Raw genomic sequence first — 23,849 nt, 5'->3', positions numbered from 1 at the left:
GACAGAAAATGCCATTTGTTAAAGACACCAACTGTTTAACAAAACATACAATGGAATAATAACCATGAAGAATTTTTCTCACAATGAATGTTCAAAATGAAAGGCTTTTGATTGCTCTTGCTTCTGAAAATCATGTTTATCTGAGTAAACATAATTCTCTTTGAAGACCAGACTATCCTTTAGCAAGCATAATTTTCCTGTCAGTCAACAGTATCCACAGACAAGCAATTGCAGTGTGACCAGTGTTCTCTGGATGCTTCATCACCAAATACTTCCAGTTTTCCCAGTGCCACTTTGTGTTTAAAAATCATGCATTCTGGCAGTGCTCATAACTAACGATTTTAATGAAAAAAAATCAAGAGGGGAAAGAATGCCTCCCTAGATAGCTTCAGGAAGGGCAACTCAGCAGGGACATAGCAAAAAAAACAAAGCAAAAGTTGAAGATAGATATTCTTGTTATAGTTTGCACACTCATTTTCCAGGCATCTAAAACATCCATGCTGAAAGCAGAGGGAAATAGCCTAAAGAGATTAAGTGACTTTGTCTCGATAAATGGTGTTTCAAAAGGATGAACTTTGCTAAATTTTTGTTACTTCTATGCCTTATAATAGGGTTTTCATTTTGTCTAGCTAATAACAAATACCAAAACAGCTACCCTTGAATTCCACTGAACAGTGAATTCTAGTGAAAATGTTTTCAATACAAGACAGTAAAATGGGGGCTCAAAATTGTACCACAGTCCTGAAGGTGTGGAAAGCACAGGCTCTGGTGTGGTGGAAAAAAAAAAAAAAGGAAAAAAAAAGCCAGTGGAAGTCTTTTGGTTCCTGAATTACCATGCAAGACTGTTCTTTCTCATTATATGTCTCAGATTACATGTCTTTAGTTAAGATTTACATTTTCCTTGGTCTGATGGTCATTTGTGTTCATCACATTTGACTGATATTTGAATTTCTAGTAGCTAATCTCAAAAATCAGAGTAAAAAGACAATTAGTGATTTTGATGTCATACTTATTTTGACCAGAACTAGATTTCCTACTTTTCACAGAAAGTCTTGAATCCTTTATTACAAGCAAGACTTAAATGAAAATGATGAAGTCAATTTCAGGTGGAAATGTTAAACTGAAAATTAGGAAACTACGAAGACAAACATAAGGCAATACATCACTAAGATTCCCAGTTTCTTTCTGGCAAGTCATAACATAATGACACAGCTGACAGCTCCCCAGCTGCTTTATGTTTCAATGGGCCAGGGCTTTAATTGCTAAGAATGGAAGAGGCATTCATCTATTGCACTAAATAATTCTCCATTTTTAGAATCTCCAAATTCTGTAATTTTTCATGATATCTTGAAAAATCAGCATTTTTGTCAAGATCTGGACCTGTCTTTTCTGGTCCTCATCACATATTTTCTTTCATTCTTAATTTGGTTTTCATCAACAAGATCACAGATACTTAATTCAGATGGAAATTTGGTCTCATTACTTATAAATTGATTTCCATAATCAGTTACAGAAAAATAATAGAAATTTGAATTAAAAACATCTTTCATGAAGCTATGTAAACTAAGAGAATATAAATAGCAGTAAACTAAATGTAATGAGCAACAACAACAACAAAAAAAAACCAACTAACTTTCAGTATGTTTGAGACACTCAGCTAACTGAAATCAGGAAGCAACAACCCAAAACCTTGCAGCTATGGGCAAAATCACTACCTCTTTGTTCCAGTGCTGACAAATATTATATATGTTTGAAATTAGTGACCAATTTTATGTTGAATCTACTCCATATAACTTGACAGATAAAATTAACCTACAACACTAATTAAATAAATTTAGAATGTCTTGCTGTGAACATAAACTTTCTATTCTCCTAGAAAATACCAGATTTATTTTCATTCAGAACAGAGACAAAATGAAAAGTTGAATTTTATTTCTTCAGGGGATTTAATAAAAAAATAGCAATCAGATAAATTGAAATGGTCCACTTTAAAATACATATATGTATTGTTCAGATTTTGACTTAATATTCTGTTCTATTAGAATATCAACTGTAAAAATGAAAATCGCTTTTAAATGAGAAGCAGCAATATTTCAACAATAGTTGAGAGTGAAAAAAGCAAATTCATCAATTTCATCATTTTTCCCAAATGGAAGTTATATTGGAAGTAATGTTTTACAGACAGATCTATTATTTAAAAATAGAAATGTGTCTTCCAGTGAAATCTGTAGCTTATAAAATTCTCCAGTTCTTACTTCTACAACCAACGAAATAATTATTGCTTTAAAATCAGCGTGACTTTTAAAAAGTAGAGAATTTCATCAGAACCAAATCAAACCAATATCCTCAAATGCAAAAACATCAATTTGTTGGAGCTGAGAGATTATTAAAAGCACAGCAGCTAGAGACAAGCCAGAAACTAAGTTCAAACTGTGAAGTGTGTTCGCTTTATATATTGAACACATAGTAAGCAGATAAGATTAGAGAATTAAGCACATTAAATGTCAAGGATAACTGTTACAGAAAGAAGAACTCAGTGAAAGAACTTAAGAAGTGAAAGCAACGAAGGAACTAACTTCATGCTCACAAGCATGCTGTAAGATGAACAAACAAGATGCTCTTAAGTCAAAGGCTATTGCAGCAGTACATTACGACTGGACATAAGGAAAAATTTATTTGCCATGAAGGCAGTCAAACACTGGAACAGGCTTCCTAGAAAGGTCACTGATGCCCCACGCCTGTCAGTGTTCAAGAGGCATTTGGACAATGTCCACAGTAATATGCTTAACTTTTGGTTAGCCCCAACATGGTCAGGTAGTTGCATTCAATGATCTTTGAAGGTCCCAATGCTATTCTATTTTGTGCTATGGGAAGAAAAAGTCAGATTGAGTCAGATTGTACGACAGAGCACAAAGACTTTATGTGTGACCAGTACGACACGAGCAAAACAGGAAGTAAAAAGTCAAGATATCTTACAGAAGATTATCCTTGTTTTAGGAATCATTTCTGGGAACTAGAGGTTTGCAGTGTCATTGGTTATGCTCAAACAGAAAAGAAAAAAAAAAAAAAGGAAAATAAAAAAAACAAACATGGGAAAAACATCAGTTTCAACACTGGATAAATCAAGCTCAAAAAATCAGGGCCAACTACTAAGCCTTTACTCATTCATGAAGAATTAGTCCAAACTCTAAGAATAAGCCTATTTGTCCAAAAATGAGTGATGAATTTACTTATCTCATAATATTTACTATGTGTTGTATTATGTATACATATCTACCCAATATTAAAATTGCAATTCACCAAAATGAAGGAAATGGTCATGATGCAGACAGACATAGAACACTGCTTTGAACACTCAGAGCTGTCAGACAGGATGTAATGTTTAACATCATGTAAAGGAGGTCACAGGCAAGGAAAGTAAGGAGAATGGACTGGGGGGTGCTAAAGGAATGAAAGCAGAAAGGTTAGCTCCAAAGGGTTCAGTACCAGCAAGTTTCTCTTTACCAGCTGTAGAACAAATTTTGACAACTTTTCTATTTTGCCAGATGGATACAAAACATGTGATGCCTACTCATCAGTAGCCCGCCTCCTTTAGGGGGTAAATAAATGTTAAATCAGAGATGAAGTTTTCCCAAGCCTGGTTCCAGCAGAAGATGCTGGAGGCACTCAGCCTCTGAGACCTGGAGTTCCCAGGCAAAGAAACACTCTTATCTCAGATCTTATTCTGTATTTGAATCACAGCAGAAAGAACATTTAACAGCTCCCCCTATTCACCTGCATGCTCCCTAATGCTTATACACACAGAGTATGCTGATTATGAGACAAACTAATGCCTCTTTCCACCGAAATTACTGTAATAGCAAAGCCATTTTGCAAATGACAGTGTAAGTATCAGCTCATATAATTCCAGAAAATTAATGCCTCAAATAAAATGCAGCCTCAGATTTCAGGGATACATTTTGTACTTTTGCCTTTTTATTCTTACTTTTTATATATTGTTTACTATGCTATCGCTATGTAGTCAGATGTGCAAGTAGTTTGCAGTACAAGGGGTATCTCTTTGTTCCCTCCCATTCCCAATCATTTGGCAGCCTTTAAAAAAGAAAAGGCTCTGGATCTCAAGCTTTGGATCTCAGAATCAGCTAATATGAACGCTCAGAGCTACTGAAGCCTGGAGCTCAGCTCACAGGGTAAGGTGCCGATTGGAAGTGCGCAGCAAGAACAGACTCAGCTGTACCTAACCTGAGCCATCTGAAGTCAGGCCTGGCCTGTTGTCAGCCTTTTGGAGAAGGGTTGGGAAAGACACATGCACTTCCAGGCTGCAGTTCATTCATCTTGTGGACCTATAGACTGCCCTGCAGAGTTTCAACTTTCTCTCCACAGTGACGGAGGCCAAATCATCAGCATGGAGTAAGCACATGATTTTTGGAAGGCTCAGGGCAAATGAGAAGGATCCTACACGAGGCATATGGAAACAAAGCTTCACAGGACATTTTGAGACAGACAGAACTTCTTCATATTATTTATGTTATTGGTAAATTAGTAATTGTTTACCACTAGTAAGAAACAACTATTTTTCCAACTGGGAGTTTTCAAATTGTATCAGACTGTACACACATTGAAGAAAATGGGCAAATTCCTTCTTCAGCCAGATCCTTAGAGGCTCCCCAGTTCACAGGGAGCCAGAAACAGTCTTTAGCCATTAGGAAGAAAGCATCCGTAATACATTAAACAAACTAGAAGAATCCTCTGAAAGGAATGGATCTAAAGCAAAATTAATCAGAGAAAAATGAGGGAGCCTGTACACCTTAAAGCTGTTCTGAACCACAGCATATTTTGATCAGAGACTTACACGGTATAGATAAAGAGTATTCACTCTTTGTACATATACCACTTAGTATACCCAGCTCTTTCAGGCAACGACATCCACTTTATTATCTGCTCTCTGCACAAACTGATCTTTTCTCTGCTTCAAAGCTGTTGTAGTTGCTTTTGATAATTTAAGCTTGAGTTATCATAAGGTTTTAATTGTCATACTAATTTTTTATATTGAATTCTGGCTCCAAGTCAATCTCGTAAGTGCATTAAATGAGCTTTCGCATAGCATTTACCTGGTTGCAGAACAACTAAAAATACATTGTTCCTGATATCTAAAAGCCCTCATGATCCTTTGAATTACTGAAAATACTATTCAGGGCTCATCAATTAATAGTTGAAAGAGGTAGGAAGCAGATCTTGTTTTGGAATCTCTAAGTCATCCTATCACTTAGTCAATAATTTCCACTTTCTTCCTACCTTCCACACTTTTTTACAATTTTATTTGCATTCAGTTTTGATCCCGATTAGGATCAAAATTGAGCCTTCTCACTGTCCTCATTAGTTTGCTCTAGTATACTTCACACTGAGGACTCAAAGCACATGAATTAGACTTTAAATAGAGTTCCCCACTAGCCAGTCAGTACTACTGAGGCCTTGTACATTCAGTATTTTCTTGACAACCCAAGTGTTTTAACAGTGGTCATGCTTTGTTAGATGGCAACAGGACATGCAGGACTGCAAAGACTGGGACATTAAAATGTAAGATGTTCTTGACAACCAAAGAAATTACCAGGAAAAATGCAATTCAGTAGTGTAAATTCTAGTTCTAGATTAATATAGACAAATACTACATGGGAAACAACCAACCATGGCAGCAGCCATGTTGAAAAAGATCCACAGGCTGCAAACAGAAAATGACTCACTTCTAGCCTACTGCTATAGAAGTTAATGGTCCTTATACTGGGTAATGCAAACAGTAATATAATCTCTAAGTGATGTGAAATAATCTTTCCAGTTTTTTGTTTTTTTTTCACTGGACACTCTCAGCAGGTCTGATGCATCAGGAGTTAGGCATCATCTTTCAAGATATGGACCAGTAATAAAGAATCTAGAAGAGAGGAATGAGTAAAGTCTAAGATATATGATCCATGAAGAAAAATTGAATGGATTTAAATTGTTTTATCTGGAAAAGGCTGCTTACAAGGCACAAAGGAAAATATGTTCTCTATGAATTGAATGAGATACTAAGAGTTTAGATTGCAGCAAAGGGCTTTAACAACATGCATGTGGTGTTTAAGCCAGTAGAATAATTATATTCTTTTAGTGGAAGGTGATGAAGCACTGTCTAACTGAACTGTTTGAAACCATCAGAAATGTCATACACATAGGACCTTGAAGGCAAAGAACCTCCAGTACAGGTGAAAGACAACTCAACTGAATAGCCTGCAGTCTGCCTTATAGGTCCCATTTTTTTATTCAGCAGACATCAAAAAGTTAGAAGACTTACTACTTCACAAATTCTACCAGAAGACCCACATAGGCCTGATTAGTTCAAAATTAATATAAGACATCATACTACCTAGTGTGTAAGCGTAGTCAGTCTTAGATAAAGCACAGTCTCCATCAGGGACACCTGTTCATCAGGCATTCCTGTCAGCACTACTGTTCTGACACTAACAGTACTGCATATGGAAGTGATATATAGAGCTAACCTCCAGCTAAAATCCATTCTGTATTTGGTGATTCCTCAGTGTTCCTTCTATCCCTCCTTCCCACAGCTTTCAAGGAATGGTCAGTCAGATCACTGCTCATTTCCTCTTCCCCACTGCTTAACCTAACTCTCCTTCATTATTTATTTATTTATTTATTTATTTTAATTCCACATGCCTCCATCCATTCCTTCTATTTGCAGCACTTTTCAGAGCTATGCCTTCTTTTCTTTCAGCACAATCTGTATCCATTTAAAATGTGTACATGCACTATTTGCTTTCTCTTCAGCTCTTGCAGCTGTTTTTTTCTTGCCCCTGAAGCCTTGTCAAAGACCTTTGCTTTAAATGCCAAGCTGAGAAAGGCTCTGCAATCACCATGGACTTCTCAACAACTTTGGCTGTCTCACTAAGAAAAACAATCCTTCACCATCCCAATCAGGCTACTAAGTTTTCTATTGCTTGATTAAGGTGGGTAATTACCAAGCATCTCCAAATAGAGACATGGCTCCACTTCTTGGCACTTGACATAAGTGGTGGGGATAAACCAAGAGCAAATCAAGCCCACTATAATTCAGTAGTATTGAAAGAGGTGAGACTGACTTCTTCAACTGCTAGTGGCTTATGAAACAGCAATTCTTAAATGTGATTGTATTTGAAAGATACCAGTTAATACCATATAATATACACTATCAACTATTGATACAACTTGCTTTGTTTAGGGACATCTGATGAATAAAACAGATTTTTGTTTCTATCAAAACACTTCAAGTTGGATTCAGTAGTGCTGAAGTGCTAATTGTGAATTGTATTTCACATCATACACTGCAGACTAATTCAAAAAGATGGAAACATTATGTTAAATACCACAATGCATGCAGTGTGAGTCATCTCAGCATATGATGAACTGGAACAATACCAGCAGCACAACATGAAGCAGCTGAATTTAAGCTTGAGGGAGTGCAATACTTTTTGATCAGGCCTAATGTATGGCTGAGAATATATACAGCTGCACATACACCATTACATTTCTGGCAAAGAAAACAACGTGAACATTTTTTTCTACTCCCTCAAATGCAACTCTCCCAAATGTATTGGCGTTAAGTCACTATGAAGTAAGATAAATACAGTCTTGTTTGTATGAAGAACAGGCAGCTTCAACATCAGTTCCTCCTGCTTCACTGTGAAGCTGACCATACTCAAATTACACAGATATTTGCTCTTTGCATCCTAATGAGAACTTTCAAGAATTCAATGACTATTAAATTAGTTTTACTGAATGTTATCAGAATGCTTCTGAGGGTTTTGTATTATTATCCTATCAGCACAGGAAGGAAGGAATACCACACTGTCAATCCAATTATTTTTCTGTGCGGTTTTTGCAAGGAGGAGAAGGGTCAAACACACTATTTGTCTTCCTTGGGGAAAAAAGAAGGGAACTGTCATCTTTGTGAATTCAGTGCCAGTTCAGTGGAACTTGAGAGAGACACTTTTGTTAAAGCCTCTCAACTCTTTCAGTAACCACCAGCTTCTAGAAGTACCTGTAGCACTGCCAGAGGAACTGGTTCCCCTGCAACAGCTGCTGAACTGACACACAACCACACAGCATAATCCTGGGAATCATGGAGCTGGAATTCCAACAAATTAGTTTAGCTCTAGCCTCACATAGTGGCAAGTATTCTCACAGTCTCTTTGGAAGAAACTCTGGAGAAACCTACCTGGTTTCCTTGCTCAGGTGGGCTTTGAAGCCCTCACAAAAGTGAGATCCCTAGGCACAGAGATGTGGCAGCTCACAAACAGCCCTCTGCTTCCAAGGAAGAGGCCAGAGCACCAGCCCTCCATCCATCGTTCCAATAACTTTCCACGTTTCCCCTGTGCCTTGAAGCAATATCCAAAGTAGTATTATTGAGGATAGTGTACTTCAATTGCAGTTCTACAGGTGCACAGTTAACTGATAATTAAAAAAAGCATTAAATGGGAATGTCTCCTTCTCTCAGTATCCCTCATTTGCATTCCCAAATACATTTTCCCCTAAAACATATACCAGAAAGGTTTTTATTACTTTTCTCTCTTGATTTCCATTCTTGTAGAAGTGTTTCCTCAAGTCTTTGCTGAGGCTTAAACATTAACAAGACTTCACTGGTTCAAAATTTTATTTACTTTCTGAGATGTGTAACATCCATGTTAAGAACTGAGCTAGCAACTGGAGTAAGAGTTTTTATATATAAACCCTCAGATGTCCCACCGTACCCATCATTCATCAGTAGCTCAATGCCCTTCTATTAGAAATGGATGGTGCCAGTGCAGATGAAAACACAAGGGATCATGAGTATTAACAGAATTAAACAGCAAACAGTATAAAATTGCCATGAATTCATAGGTTGGTTTTAGTCTGTATAGTAATGAAAAATTTACTGCATGAATATAACAATATCCACATACAAATACAAGCCTACAGAGTGAATCAATACTCTCAATACATTACAGATTCAAAAGAATCAAACACAATTAAAACCTGCTTAGCTTAGCAGTAAACCAGAAGAATATAATTATTTCTAACAGTGCTTACATTACCTTTGCTGTTAAAAGCCTTTCTTCTAGAAAATCTTAGCAGTTTAGATTGGATAAGGAACAGTAAATAAATATGTGGCAACAGTAATTTAGTTCTTCAGATTACTGGAAAAAAAAAATTGTTGTACTTAATGCTTCAGCATATACAGTGCTATAAGATTGCCTTTTTTTTTTGCTTCCTAACTATGCCAGGAAAACCTTCCTACCCAAACATATAAAATCTCTGGCTGTGTGTACACGCTGCTAACTCACACTATGACTTTGCAGTGCACAGCAGCATGGGACACCCAGACGCAGGCCATCCCCATGCTCTGTTAGGCAACATTTAGAATCACAGAATCATTTAGGTTGGAAAAGTCCTCTAAGATCACCTAGTTCAACTACCAACACATCCCCACCATGCCCACTAACCATGTCTCTCAGTGCCACATCTACATAGTTCTTGAATACCTCCAGGGACAGTGACTCCACCATCTCCCTGGGCAGTCTGTGCTACTGTCTCACCACTCCTTCCGAGTTTTTCCTAATATCCAACCTGAGCCTCCCTAGATGTGACTTGAGGCCATTCTCTCTTATCCTATTGCTGTTATCTGGGAATAGCAATAGGACAAGACGGCATGGCCACAATGTCCAGCAGCGTGATAATTTTACACAAGCATAGTGGAGGAGGGAAGAGCAGTGCTGCAGCAGTATTTCATGCAAGGTACCAGCCCGAAGTGCTACCCCTCTTCCAGTGCTGACCAACTTAGACCAGGTGAGCATCATCCCTGGCACACAGAAATGGAGAGGGCAAAAGACACGCTCCCTCTGCCCCAAGCCCAAGTTGGACACATCCCAGTCCTGGCACTCCAAGACAAGGAGCAAGGGTTATGCACAGCTAATAGCTGTCAACCATAGACAGCTTGTTGGATTTGGCATGGCACAGAGATGCACGTAGCAAGGAGAGCAGGAAGGCAGGACGGGACAGGCCTGGCAGAGGCCTGCATCTCTGTCTCCCATATCCGCCTGCCCCTTGCAGAGCACACAGCTTCAAAAGCAACAGAAAAAGTTCAGAGTTACATTCCTTGTGGCTTATGAACAGCTTTTTTCTTTTAATTTCAAATGAAGCATGCAATGTTGATTAGCATGGACTGCACAAAGCATGCATCAGCAGGCTTTGTAATGCCAGAAAATGAATCCACTTCAGCTGAACTACCCCAGAGAACTCTCCCCACCACTGGTAAATTGGAGAATTAGATAGACACCATGGTTCCTAAGCTGTGCAAAAGCAGCACATTTGCCTGGCTACTTTCCTTCATAGTTTTTGCACATAAAATTTTATTCATGGCAGAGAGAGATTTTAGACTGAACTCAGAAGGCTTTTTCAAAGTCAAGCCTATGGCTTTTTCTTGTGTTTCTTTTCTTTTTGTTCTCTTTCTTTTTCTTTTACTCAGCTGAGCTTTCAGTCACTTTAATTCAGTAAACTGGGCTGAGAAGAGCTACAGGGGTGCCTTAGTACATATCTCAGGAGAGGGGCTTCTGCTTTTCCCTCCTCCTCTCTCCCCCAGGGCAGCTGGTGGCAGCACCACACAGTCACCTCGCTCTACTTCTTGTACCCCACAACAGCGCTCAGCACAAGCTAAAAAAGTCAAACAGTGAGGCTATCATTTGAGGAAAGAAACTGCAAAGATGCTCATGGTCTATGGTCTGTGCAGATGACTCATTCCACAGCACAATCTAATTCCAAAACAATTACAGCAAAAGCAAAATCCTCACACAAAGGAGAGAAAAAGCACGGAGTCTGGACCTCTGCTGAGCACATGCCTCTATAAAGCTGATATTACCGCAGAGATCATGCTGCCAGTTATCCATAAAGCACAACTGTCCATTTGCCTTAAGCCCCTGGTTGGAAAATTAAAGGTAAAGAAAACAGAAAACAGGGCAGTAGGGGTTCAAATGTGAGTGTTTGCACACCAAATTTGCTAAAGCAGTTTAATTCAAAAAGGGAATCATCACTCTTTTGCTCCACTGTAATTTGAAATAAATGACTGACTGACCAAAGCCAATAGATTATCATATTAATTTGTAACTTTTATACTCATTACATTGTAAGAGAAGACCACAGTTCCTCTAAATATGTTCATTACTCAGATAATTATCCAAAACCATTATACAACACAATTATCCAAACAATTATCTAGGAGGGAGATTATTATCTCCAGATGCATCATGAGCTATTCTATGAAGTGTTCAATATTTATTGCTTTAGTGGCATGGGCTAGCTGTGATTGATCAAGTGAATCATACATTGTTCTGTCAATTGCATTTCTAGTGCAAATACCCACTAATTCTGACTTCAGGTGGTGTAAATACCACATATAAGCTTACACTTTACATTCATATTCAGTGGAAGAAAACATCTGAATTCACCAAAATCTAATCCAGTCAAAATACTGCTCCATTACACATGATACAGCTTACAGCTTGTACCTTCTCTTGAAGCAACATTTGCTAGCAGTAGAAAGCAAACAAGGCCAAGTTCTGTGAATGATTCAGATGAAGAGTCAGAGTCCTTTTCTTGATCTGGAATTAGTCACCAAATGAGTAGCAAAACTAATTAAAAAATTATAATAATAAGCAGCCAAATTTGACCTGTGCTCATGGGCAAAAGGAAGTGAAATGAATAAACTACTTCAGCTGTGCTGAAACATAACCCTTAGTAAAATTTTTGACAGAACAGTTTGCCCAAGGAGGTTGTGTATGCTCCATCCCTGGAGACATTCAAGGCCAGGCTGGATGTGGCTCTGGGCAGCCTGGTGTAGTGGTTGGCAACCCTGCACATAGCAGGGGGGTTGAAATCAGATGATCATTGTGGTCCTTTTCAACCCAGGCAATTCTACAATTCTATGATTTTATGATACTATGATCGTCTGTTCAGAATCCCTACTGAGTCCAATGTTATACTTAATAATTAAAGTTTCAGGATATGCTATTAAAGCTCTAAGAAATCATAGGTCTTGAACAGCAAAATTCTTGAGCAAGAGCATCATCAATCCAGTAGTAATTCTATATTATTCCATTATTACTCTTTCTTGGAAGTTACAAGGCTCATTATTCCAAAGTTCACTGAGGTCCAGTAATTTCTATGAGTTACCTTAAGCAGCAAAGTTTTAAAAGCCCCATGAAGATGTTGTTTTAAAGCATCATTTTAAAGCATCATTTTGTTGTTTTAAAGCATCACATACTAAGAAGTTTGTTTAATCGTAACAAAGTTTTGACAGGGCTTACCCTAACAGCACTTTCTTCAAAATATTCTTGGGCCTTACTTTCAGATGATTTTCTCTTAGCTGGACAGATCCAACAGTACAGATAGGCAACTAAGCCCCAGGGCTAAGCATGAGTTTAAGTTCTTAACATATTGTATCTACAAAGAGCAGCATACGAAAAGACAAGTTGCTCTATGCTCTGCAGATTCTATTGACTTTAAATCGTGAAGTCGTATTTTCTCTTGTGCTTTCATAGAAAAATATAATTGGTGCCAAAGTGAAAGATCCCAGCATGACCTGTCTCCACTGTAAGCTACTCCAGCTGTGATTGTGAGCAGATTTGTACATTCAGACACTCTGCTGCAAGACAGAGTTTCCTAACAAGCTGAGGTTTTGCACCTCAGATGGAGGTGAAAAATAAGTGCGTGGTTGGAAAAAGGAGAGACGAAACTGTCCTCTCCCCACCCTTAAAGTCAAGAGAAGTTTTACAGGCTCCAAGTAAGAACCATATGAGAACAGAATAAAGACTTGCAATTTACTCCCCACAAAACAGTTAGTATGGATACAGGTGCTAACCACTGCCATAGGATAGGTGCTAATCTATAGTTTATTAATCTATATTTTATAAGTGTTAGTACTGTAATTCCTCACACACCTTTTTCCAGGTTCCTGCAACAGGGTGCAGCTACTTTACACTGTTTTTTTTTGTCTGCACTGTGAACATATCTGAGGCAGCTTAAACTACTTGCTACTGTTAATGGTGAAAAGTGGGTCATGTGGCCCCAGCACAGTATGTTCGTACCCATCAGTGCAGGGTGGGCAACCTTTACAAACCGTGCTGCCTCTGAACTGGCAACCCTGGTCTTCAGACACTGGTCTCATTTCTCTGAGTGCTCCAAAAGGGATTCAATTCCCTTTAAATGCACCAGTGACACAACAATATAAAAAATCACCATACAATTGGCAACTTGCTCCCCTTTCTGATTTCGACTTTACAAAGCTTAATCATTGCATACTAAAAGGAGAATTTAGCAAAAGAAAACAAAATTATTTAAAAAAATTAAGTGGACATTTCTTTGAGTTTTCCAAGCTAAATATTAGAAAAATAAGTTCACCGTTTTTCAGTACTGCAAATGAATGGCCATAGCATACAAGTAAAGATTAATAGAGCAAAGAAATTATTGGAAAGACAGCCCAGTCCTTTAAAACTGCTTCAGAAGGAGCTAGATGACGTGAGCATATGCAAAATGCTCTCAGTATCCCACTGGATTTCTGAGGAAAAACTGAAGCCTAGTAAAAAATGTCTATGTAGGAGAATTTCCCAACGTTGGATATTTTCTATTCATTTATGGATTATCACCCATGGATAAAAAATTGCCACATGCACATCTGGACAGAATGATGATATCATCCAATCAAATGTATTATTGTGAAGCTAGGAAGATAATAGCCAAGTAGAAATGCATAAGCAATAGAAGTAGCTTTAAAATTAAATGTGCCTTCATAATTAAAACATAAAATCAAATGGGTTTCCATAACTTCAATTTGAAACAATCAAGTATCACCTCTGCATGCTCAAAGGAGTGCTTTCTATAACTAGTGGAACTAGAAAGGACAGAAATAGCCAGAGGTAAAAGGCAGAGCTGGTACGTGGATATTATTATTTTCTTGCTTTTTTTGTGCAACCAATTGTTCTCAGTCTCGAGTTGCTTGTTTGTTGATTAAGATTTCTGTCATGCTTACTCCTACCCATCTCAGTAATGAACAGAGTAACTGAAAAAGTCCCTCTTCTTTTAATGATGCTGCAAGGATGGAGAGCCAAAATTTTAACTTTTTGAAGTTCTTCCCTTGGATAGGTTGGTAGTTTGCTGGAGAACAAGAAGTTTTTGTTTGGTGCAGTGGAAGATAGTTCATTATTAAAGAGGAAACAAGGTCTTATTCAGTTGCTATACTATCCAAGAAGGTATGCTAAAATAATCTGCAAAATGAGTTCAGAACATTAATCAAATACAAAAAAAAAAAAAAAAAAAAAAAAAAGGAAAAGACGAAAAGACTAAGAATGTAATTACCTTTCAGATAATAGTACTGCTGAAATTTGTTGTTCAAAGAAGTTTGGTTTTACAACTGACTGCAATGGCACTATGATTTCATGGTGTGTTCATATTACCTGCAAAGTGCAAAGGACACAGCTTTTCAATCTTCAGGCACAAATCTGGAGAGAATTTAAAAAAAAAATAATTATTACAAATCAGAAAATGTAAACAGTGATTATAAAATGAGCTTCTCTTCAGCAGGACTTTTGAACATAGGAATACTCATGTAGATTGAAGTAGGTTAGAATGTTTTATGCTCGGTCTAAAATGTTTTGCAGAAAAGCATTCATTCCAATGACATTATAAGAGGATTTTTTTCCTCATGGTCCATGCCAATTTCAGAAGGAAAACAAGGAAAATAAAAAGGACTGAAAAGATTCCCTATCTCTATTTGAAAACTGATATTTTGCTTCAAACATTTTCACATAATCTAACTATAAGGTTGTGACTTCTTTGTTCCACTGTGGAACGAAAATAGATGTACAACCTTCAAAAAACATCATGAAAACAATCTTTTTTCTCTGATCAGCTTTCTAATTATCAGAAATAATATCACAATAGCATAAGAAGATGTCAAGAAATGTTCACAAGTCAAAGGCGGTATGAAACTAAGCAAAAGATAAGATAATGTTTTAGTGTAATGAGGCTGATGTACAAACCTGGGGTTGATGGCCATTATAAACTGCTGTTTTCTTCTGTATGTGGGAATATAAATCCCTTCTTGCCAGAAGGTGTTTGTGAGTTGCTGATGAAATCAGACTCAACTTGCTCATTTTTATGTAGAAGAAGACAAAAAAAAAAAACAAAAACAGATTTTGCTTGGCCATGTCACCAAAATCTGGTATTTTCATTAACTGCTGTTCAGTGAGAACAGAGTTGCATCCGGTACTGCAGAAGTTTTAACTGGTGATTCCTTTTTGCTCTAAAGAACAATGGCGGTTAATGGTGGGATGGCCACTGGGGAGGCAAATTCCCTTCCTTCTGGTAGGCCGACTTCATAATGTCCACAGATTGTAAATAGATATTTATTTGGTCTTGGAACCAGCCATGAACTCATGATGGGGCTGTTGCTTTTTTGTTTTCTTTTCAGCAGCTTTATGGAAACAAACCTCAGCTTCAAGACTCCCCAAGTCCATATTCAGTGGCATGTTCATATCCACTGCTGCCATGCCATCTCTGTCTGGATATCTAGATACCCAATGAAGGCAACACTGGGTACAACTTGAGGTGTGAGAACCAACATAATGAGATAGCCTGTCACTAGAGGGCAATGTGACACTGTGGCTGTCCCACACATCCCACCTCCTTCCTCTCCATGAGCTTCAAGCTCCAGCTGCACTGGGCATGACCTCAGCCCTGGAAGCAGCTTTCAAAATGAACTAGCAAAGATGACCTCTAGAGATGGTGCCTATGGTTTTCTGCATTGCACAAACATGCGCTCACTATACAAGCACATGTATTCCACCCACACACATGTACAAATTGGTTTCCTTAAGGTTTGTCACTGTTATGAATAGCTGGGGCTCGACAGGAGACGTCTGCCAAGGAACATGATTCCTGGGGGATCTTCCCAAGTCCATCTCAGCAGCGGTTGCTCACCCTGACCTCTCGCATGGTCTTCTCCAGCACAGCTCAACACTGCTTTCTTCTCAGACTGCCAACAGCTCGTACACAAAGCAGTAGTATCAGCCTTTGCCTCACTGTGGTCTTCAAAACTACTCTCTGCGGCCTACTCCTCCCAGTGGGCCATTGGCTCCAAAAGTCAGTGCAACAGCAGGTGGCTGTTACTCTTATCTTTCTGCTTTCTTTTCTCTCTGTATCTCTCTATGCTGAGGCTACAGCAGACACACCCAACTCACAGTCCACAACTGTACAGAACCCAGATCGGCCTGCCCTGCAGCCGCACTGTGCCTCACGCCATCAATTGACATAAATATATTATCTACAAATGTTCAAACAGACTACACAGAGCTGCAATCAGGTATTCAACTCAAAAATCTAACCGTGTCTCTATACCAAACCTTTATAATTCTTGTCTTAGCAGAGAGAAATAAACCTCACTTCACAGTCATCACTTATTCATGTCATCGCTTCTTGGCAATACGTATATTTGTGAACAACTGTTTTCAAGGATGAAGTAGAGGAAGAGTAAAATTTCATCAGAAACCTTCCCACCAATATTCCATTACATGTTCTTGCTTGTCAAGGAGGAGCTAAAGTGGGATGAATTACCACATACATTCAAACTTTGCAGTGCTTGGTAAGCACTGCAATGTACCACAAGAAGCATGACATAATGTGTAGCCATAAGCTTTCTAGCTTCAAAACAGAGAGCAAAATCAGAGCTTCTGTAGAGGTTTAAGCTTTACATCCAGCTGCTGGAGACTACTCCAAACTAAACCCTGAATACCCCAAAACCAAGTGCAGGCTGTCTGCTTCACATCCAGTAACCTGCACAGCAGGAGGACAGTGCCCAAACATGTCTCATCTCTGAACAGGATCAGACTCTCCTTTGCAGTTTGAAGATTCTCCAGCATCATTCTGAAGCTAAGATCACACATCACTTAAAAAAAAAAATCCACTAAATTAAACAGAGAGGTGTAGGATTATGCAAAACACACGTGATGTTGAGTGTGTAACTGGAATGCTGCTAAGTTTGTTGGGATGTCCACATACAATAGGACCTCCCAACAAATTGATTGTGCAGAAGAGAGTTGGCAGAGGAGAAGCAAGAGACTGATGAAAAACTGAGTCTTCATATAAGAAGACAAGAGTCATGTTTCAAAACTAAAAACTGAAGTGCTTGTTAGGCACCCGACACCTGAATGTATATTCACAATCCATTTTGTCCAGAGAGAGAAAATAACTGAGTTTTGCATGTTTGGAGGCCAGAGATAAGCCAACTCAGTACTGGGTTTGGTGGTAGTATGTCTCCTTACAAGAGTTTGGTGTAAGACTCCTAGTGTTAAAAGAAAATTCTTCCACTGAAATGGAAAATTTCTCTTTTTAATGCAGATTAAAATTCCATACCCAGTTATAAATCAAAAATTAACAACTTTATCTAGGTCAGGGGATTGAAGATACATTAAAGTTTTATCCTCATTCACTAAATTTTAATTTTAATGTGGCATGTCTGACAAGTCTTGTGGGACTTCTTAGAATCTATTGACATCCTTCTGTCATTGGTATCAAAGCCCCATTTCTGAGACACTTGTTTCCCGATACCTAGCTCTCACTTGATTATTTTTTTCTCTGCAGTGGTCTCACGTTCTGTAGTTGTGTAGGCATTAACATGTATGTACCCTATTTGTCACCTGATGCTCATGCAGCACAGAAATCATAACCATTAACTATAGAAACACAGGTTTCTATGTGATTACTTAAAGGTGAATCAGTAACTCAGCTTATTATACCTTTCAGCTTGTTTAAAGTTACTGAACTTGTTTACTCATAAGTTAAAACTCTCAAAGAAATCTACAGTTTAATTTACAAACTATATTTCATTCCAGGAAGGGCTGTGAAAATAAAAAAAAAAAATATTTTGCATATCCCTGTCATCACTTTTATGACTATTTATAGCAGAAATGTTCATGTACCAATTCAGAAATATCTCTGTGGATTTGGAAGACATCAAATCCTGAAGGAGAAACAGTCCATGTGATTTATCTAGTCAATCAGTCCTGAATTACCAAGGAAATAATTGTGGCCTTTAGTGCTTGAGCAATTACGAGGCTTAAATACAAGCCTCTAACTGAACGGTTATGACACATTCATGGAATGTCAAAGTATGTTCACAGATCATTTACTAGCTAAAATTTACTGCCACTATTTCAAAAATATAAATGGTGAAATGCATATCAGGTACGTGCAAATGGGTTCTTATCAATTTGGAAATTAATTTGGAATCAATATTTTTTTTTTCTTCTATTTAGTATTAGCAGACAGCAGCAAAGATCTTAGATCTGCTGTTACCGTTGCTGTGACATGACAAATGAAAGCATGGTCAGTGTGGGCAGCTAGTCCTGGCCTTGTGGGCAAGCTTACAGAGAAGAGGAATATGTAGGACAGTAAGAAACATCCACAACACCCAGGAAAGCTATAAAGGTTCTTCTTTTTACTTGAAGTTGTGTTTCACAGCATACACCCACTTGTCTTGCATACAGATTTGCCCTGATGGACCTGGGTTTGTACCTTGGTTTTCACAGAATGCCGGCCTGAAAATGAGGCGCCCTAAGGACAGAACTCATCAAACCATCACATCATGCTGCATTTCTGATCACGGTGTGGTAATGCTTTACTTCCAGACAGATTTAAATCTATTTCTTACTTCACCTTGTGCTTTTGCGCAAAGATTGACTGTCAAGCACCAGAGCCTACTAATGAACATTGGGCTTGGATGAGGAAAAGACAGGATAAAATATGTTCAATAAAATATGTTTAACTTGATTAACATAACTTGGCAGTGCCTTCACTGCACCCTTGACTTTAAAGCCTGCATGCACTTCTATTGTGTCCCAGCCTGATCCCATCACTATGCACCAGCTTTTTAAACTGAATGTATAGAAAATGTTATCTTTTCTTGTATCAATCACCTGAAACTTCCTGCAACACTTTGACTTCTTTTCTCCTTCAGAATCAGGACTAGTACTGGGAAACTGTGTTTCACTTGCCTTATTCTGTAAGGAATATAAACATGATGATAAAACTCCAAGAGTGTCTTGCAACGTTACTGCCCATGAGAAATACTGGCCTTGTTCTACTTAAAAGAGACAGGTGGAAAGACAATATATGTCACTGGATAATTTTACTTAAGAGAAAAATGTGATTGTAATTACAGGTGCTTTTACCAGCATTTAGATTACCAATAATCTGCCTTCTACTTCAATGTTCAGCTGCTTCTCCTGAAGCCAGAAACAACTAAGCCCAGGGTTTTTTCTTGGTGCATTAGGATTACATACTTTGAAATTCAGATTTCTGTTTGAATGCTGATGTGAAGACTTACCACAGAGTAAGCCTTATTATATTAGTCTTATTTCCCTTTTTTTTTCAGGTCATTAAGTGTACAAGGTACCATTCCTCCTTAAAAATAAATCTCTTGCTTGTTTGCTTTTTCATTTCCTTAGCCAGATTTTCAGACCGCATTTTCCTAAACACCACACCTATTCATCCCAGGGAAGTACTAAAGGACAGATTCCTTCTGACATTCTCAGCATGCTGCTGAGAAGACTTCTGGCTTCAAGGACCCATACTGATGGAAGATGAAAGCTTTTTAATGGCTAAGCTTCTTGAGTAAATTACTAACACACAAAGTTCAAAATGGGTTCAAAATAAACACTTTCCTTCTCAGTAAATGACACCAATGAAAGCAAAGTAAATCTATCAGGACCACTTCACACACACATTCTTATATATACAGAAAAGAGAACGGAATTAGTTTTTGTCAAGTAAAAAAAAAGGTGTCTCTTCACAAAGCCTAATCTCAAGGCTGCTCAAGAGTCTATTTTCCATTGTTTGTGTTTGAAGTAATATTTCCAGGCAAGAAAACCAGTCACTTCTGCAAGGTGGCTTTATTTAATTGCTCTCTGCCTAATTCAAAGTGTAGCAAACTCATTTCTCCTTACTTATGCCTTACAGCAGTATGTAAATCATTCACTCTCTCTTTACTCCTGCAGTTGTCACATTTAGGTAAGGAGACTGGAAAACTTCTTCTAAACTTCCTCATGCACCAGCTATTTAGGTATACAGACATCTTAAGTACAGTGTACATCACTGCGGTTGTAGGACCCTTGGACGAGTGCTTGTTCAAATACACACCTTCAGTCATTTAACCACCTAGGAAGCCCCTTCTGCCAGGACAGAAGCCCAAGCCACTAAAATCATAAGCTACTTTTCCAGCCATCTTTCTCTTGGCCTGCTATAGGAATTCTGTCTTCATCAAAAAGGGGAGAAGGGAAAATCAGAGTTTAATAAATTTATCTTCATCTCAGCTATATTGAATGTATAGAATAGCTCTTTGGGCTGCAAATGCCATGTGGGCACAGCCACTAAAGTTGTTCAGTACACAGGTGAGGGCTACACAGCAGAAGGGAGCTGTTAAACCTCCTGGTTGTACCAAACGAGGAATACATGTAAGCACATCCTATTCTGAGGCTTTGGGCTTGTGTGGGGAGTTCCAAAGTAGAAGCACTTCACTGAACCATCTGCTGGCCATAAGGGTTGTGCTGAGAATCAGTCTCAGGATAGTCTCCAAAGTCACAACCCTATAGAAAGCAAAAAGAATAGCTCAGGACATCACTGTGACTGACCCTATAGCAGTTGGTGTTTGTCAGTGATTAGCATCCTGCTATATCAAATGCCATGGATATTTCTGAATTTCAAATATTCACAGCTCTCAGATGAACGTTGACCAATGTTTAGGTAAAAAGGAAGAGAAAAACGACATCGTTTCATTTTAGGCATCAATATGGCTCTTCGTAACGAGCAAAATCCCTTATTGAGCTTGTAATTGCCAATTAGAAGAGACAATTCAAAAAGAAACTCAGAAATCATTTAAAACTTTGCTGATCCACAGGAGTTTTCCAATTTTAAAAACATTCTGAACAGTATGAAACAGGCCTAAAAGGAAAAATAGAAATAAAAACTTGCCTAAACTTCCCCATATTCACATTAAGATGGATTTTTGCAATGAATGAATAACCTCTTTCACTTTTAATTTAGGTCTACCCATCAACATAGCTGTTATTATTCACAGCAGTAAAGCCCTTGCCACACTACAGCAAAAATAATAGCTGCATCTCCAGATTCTTTTCTCCTCAGGAATTCACAGTGTTATTTAAACAACTCTAATATGACATAGGTACAGCTGACAAGGCTGTTTTTAATGAAAGACTATTTTTATTTCTCTCCCAGCCTTTTTTCTCCCAATGCCATGATTGGCATTTGCTCGTGAAAGAAAGGATCATTAATAGCATGGCATCTCTCCCCTGCATGCAAGGACTTGTGACACCCTTGGATATTTTCAATATTCATGCTGACATCTATATTCTACCAAGAAACAGTATGTCATTTACTAAACAGCACAGACAAGACAGTATCCTTGATGTTCCCATAATACATGATGTAGTTTTTGTCTGAAAAAAAAAAAAAAAAAGAAAAGAAAGAAAGAAAAGAAAAGCAGGAAATAGGTCTATCACCAAGTAAGTAATGAGCTGTAGAAAAGCCTTCCGTTTCTTGGCTTATGTCTGAATAAAACCAAACATAATGGGATGCTACTCTCCGGCTCTCGATTGGGACTCTGATCCTGCTGCAACACAGCTAAAGCAGATTGAGATGTACCATTGGGTAGTCTCTCCTCATGGCAGGGAAATGAACTATAGCACTGAATAAAGCTTCTTCTGATCTTATTCCATGGTTAAATCTCTCAAAGGGACTTCAGTGAGATGGTCAGCTCACATACTGTTATGATGGGAGCTGAGTGTTCCCACAGATATTTTATTCAGTGTCCAAAGACGATGCAAAACTGTCTGACACCAAGTTGAGTGTATGTTTCTCAGGCTATAAATTGCCAACCATTTAGAAGGAAACAAACACAAATAATTGCAGACTTACTATTCAATCCTATACACAGAACAATATAGAAAAGTTAATTACAAGTGTTACAAATGGCTACATTACTATACAGTATTTATAATTTTCACCTTTTTTGTGGACAGTGTCTAAATATATTTAGATCCCTTCACGTGAACTTCTGTAATATGTTTAGTATTTCTTTCAAACAAACAAATCAGTTATTAAAACACATATCTGACAAGATAATTGATAGACAGATGTGATAGAATCTGTAGGCAGGGTAATTTTAATCAGGATCTGCTGAAAAAAAAGAAATTAAGGAATGACCTAAAAAAAAAAAAAAAAAGCTCTTGTGGAGAATCCATGTGTAATCACCTGGGAAACGCCTGTCTCTCTGGTTTCAGACACGCTATCAGCTTGTATTTTCCAGTTCAAGGGAGTCTGCATTAACATCACCACTTACAGTGGTTGCACTCAGGGATAAGTGATCATCAAATTAGAGAGGAAGGAGGAAAAGGTTGCAAAGACATGATTCAGGGAAATAAAATCTACAGCAAGGCCCTTTGGCCCTTCCCTCTTACCTCACCAACCAAAAGCAATTTTAGACAGATAGGCTTGCATTGCTTCCACTGCTTTGTTTTTTAGCTGCATACACTGTGGAGAGATGCAAAATACACCAGATTCTAAGAAAGGGCTATCTTGGACTCTTCTCCCATGTTGCTAGCAATAGAACTAGAGGGAATGGCCTTGAGTTGCACCAGAAGAAATTCAGGTTGGATGTTAGGAAATACTTCTCTGGGAGGTGGTGGAGTCACTGACCCTGGAGGTGTTCAAGAAATGTTTAGATGTTGTACTGTGGGACATGGTTTAGTGGGCAAAATTGATGGTAGGCGGATGGTTGGATTGGATGATCTTAGAAGCCTTTTCCATCCTTGGTGATTCTACGATTCTGTGTCATGTGGCCTGATTGCATTGCCAAGAGGCAAAAAGTTTCCTGCAGGAGCTGCTTTCCACCAGTGGGGCAGATGTGAACTTGAGGCTGCAAAGGCCAGCCACTGCAGGAGAGACTCTGCCCCAGACGTACCACAGAGATGAAGGAACTGAAATACTCCACCTAAGACATGAGAAACCTGGAAGAGTCTGGAACTTCTGGTTTCTAACGTGCCCAAGAGAAAACCTCACTGAAACAAAACAGCCCCATAAACTACCTTTTATGTAGTACATGCAAGTATTGTACAGGGATATTTGAAAAACCTGTTCTGAAGATCTATCAAACTCAAAATAATACTAAAAAAAAAAAAAAAACATGCAACTTGTTCTGACAAAGTTTAAACTGCACTGTTTTTCAGATTGGCCCTATATGAACTTCAATGATTGCTGAACTCAGAGTTCAATACTGACCCAATTAAGTACTCCATGTAAAAAAGATTTCAGCCTGCGGTGCTGTGAACCTGGGAACCCCTTGGAGCAAGAATCTATTTTAAAATAAAAAAACATACACAAAATCTCATTATATTAAAAAGGAATAAAAATCTAAAACTCTTTTTAAGGGCAAGCATGTGCTTAAAATTGTGCCACTTACATAAGATCTAGGGACTTAAAAGTAAAAAACTCATAACAAAAAAAGTAAGTTTATGATGCTGTGGCACAATAGCTGTATTTTGGGTTATTTGAAGTAAATACATACTTTTTTTTTGTTCAGAGACATCTCATTTCTACCAGTATAATTATAATTTTATGCATCTCTTGCATGTATAACAGCAATTCTCAAACTCTGATCATTTTACCCATTTCTGCTACAAAGCAGAAATAAGTGATTAGCTACTCATTTATCTGATTAAAGTAGG

At 38.1% G+C, this 23,849-nt stretch overlaps 1 protein-coding gene across 1 annotated transcript in view; it reads right to left on the bottom strand.

Annotated features, from left to right (window-relative positions):
- Positions 1-23,849, bottom strand: part of LOC146545583 (uncharacterized) — a 297,795-nt gene that overhangs the window by 66,626 nt on the left and 207,320 nt on the right. The window contains exon 3 of the mRNA XM_085224200.1: positions 14,508-14,552. Within this exon, the coding sequence (XP_085080326.1) occupies positions 14,508-14,552 (45 nt within the window). The remainder of the gene's footprint in view (positions 1-14,507; positions 14,553-23,849) is intronic.

The sequence above is a fragment of the Meleagris gallopavo genome, chromosome 1, assembly GCF_905368555.1.
Source record: "Meleagris gallopavo chromosome 1, MGAL_WU_HG_1.1, whole genome shotgun sequence".
In the NCBI taxonomy this organism is placed as follows: Eukaryota; Metazoa; Chordata; class Aves; order Galliformes; family Phasianidae; genus Meleagris; species Meleagris gallopavo.
The sequence above is the reverse complement of the archived record's forward strand: the minus strand, read 5'-3'. Positions and strand labels throughout refer to the sequence as shown.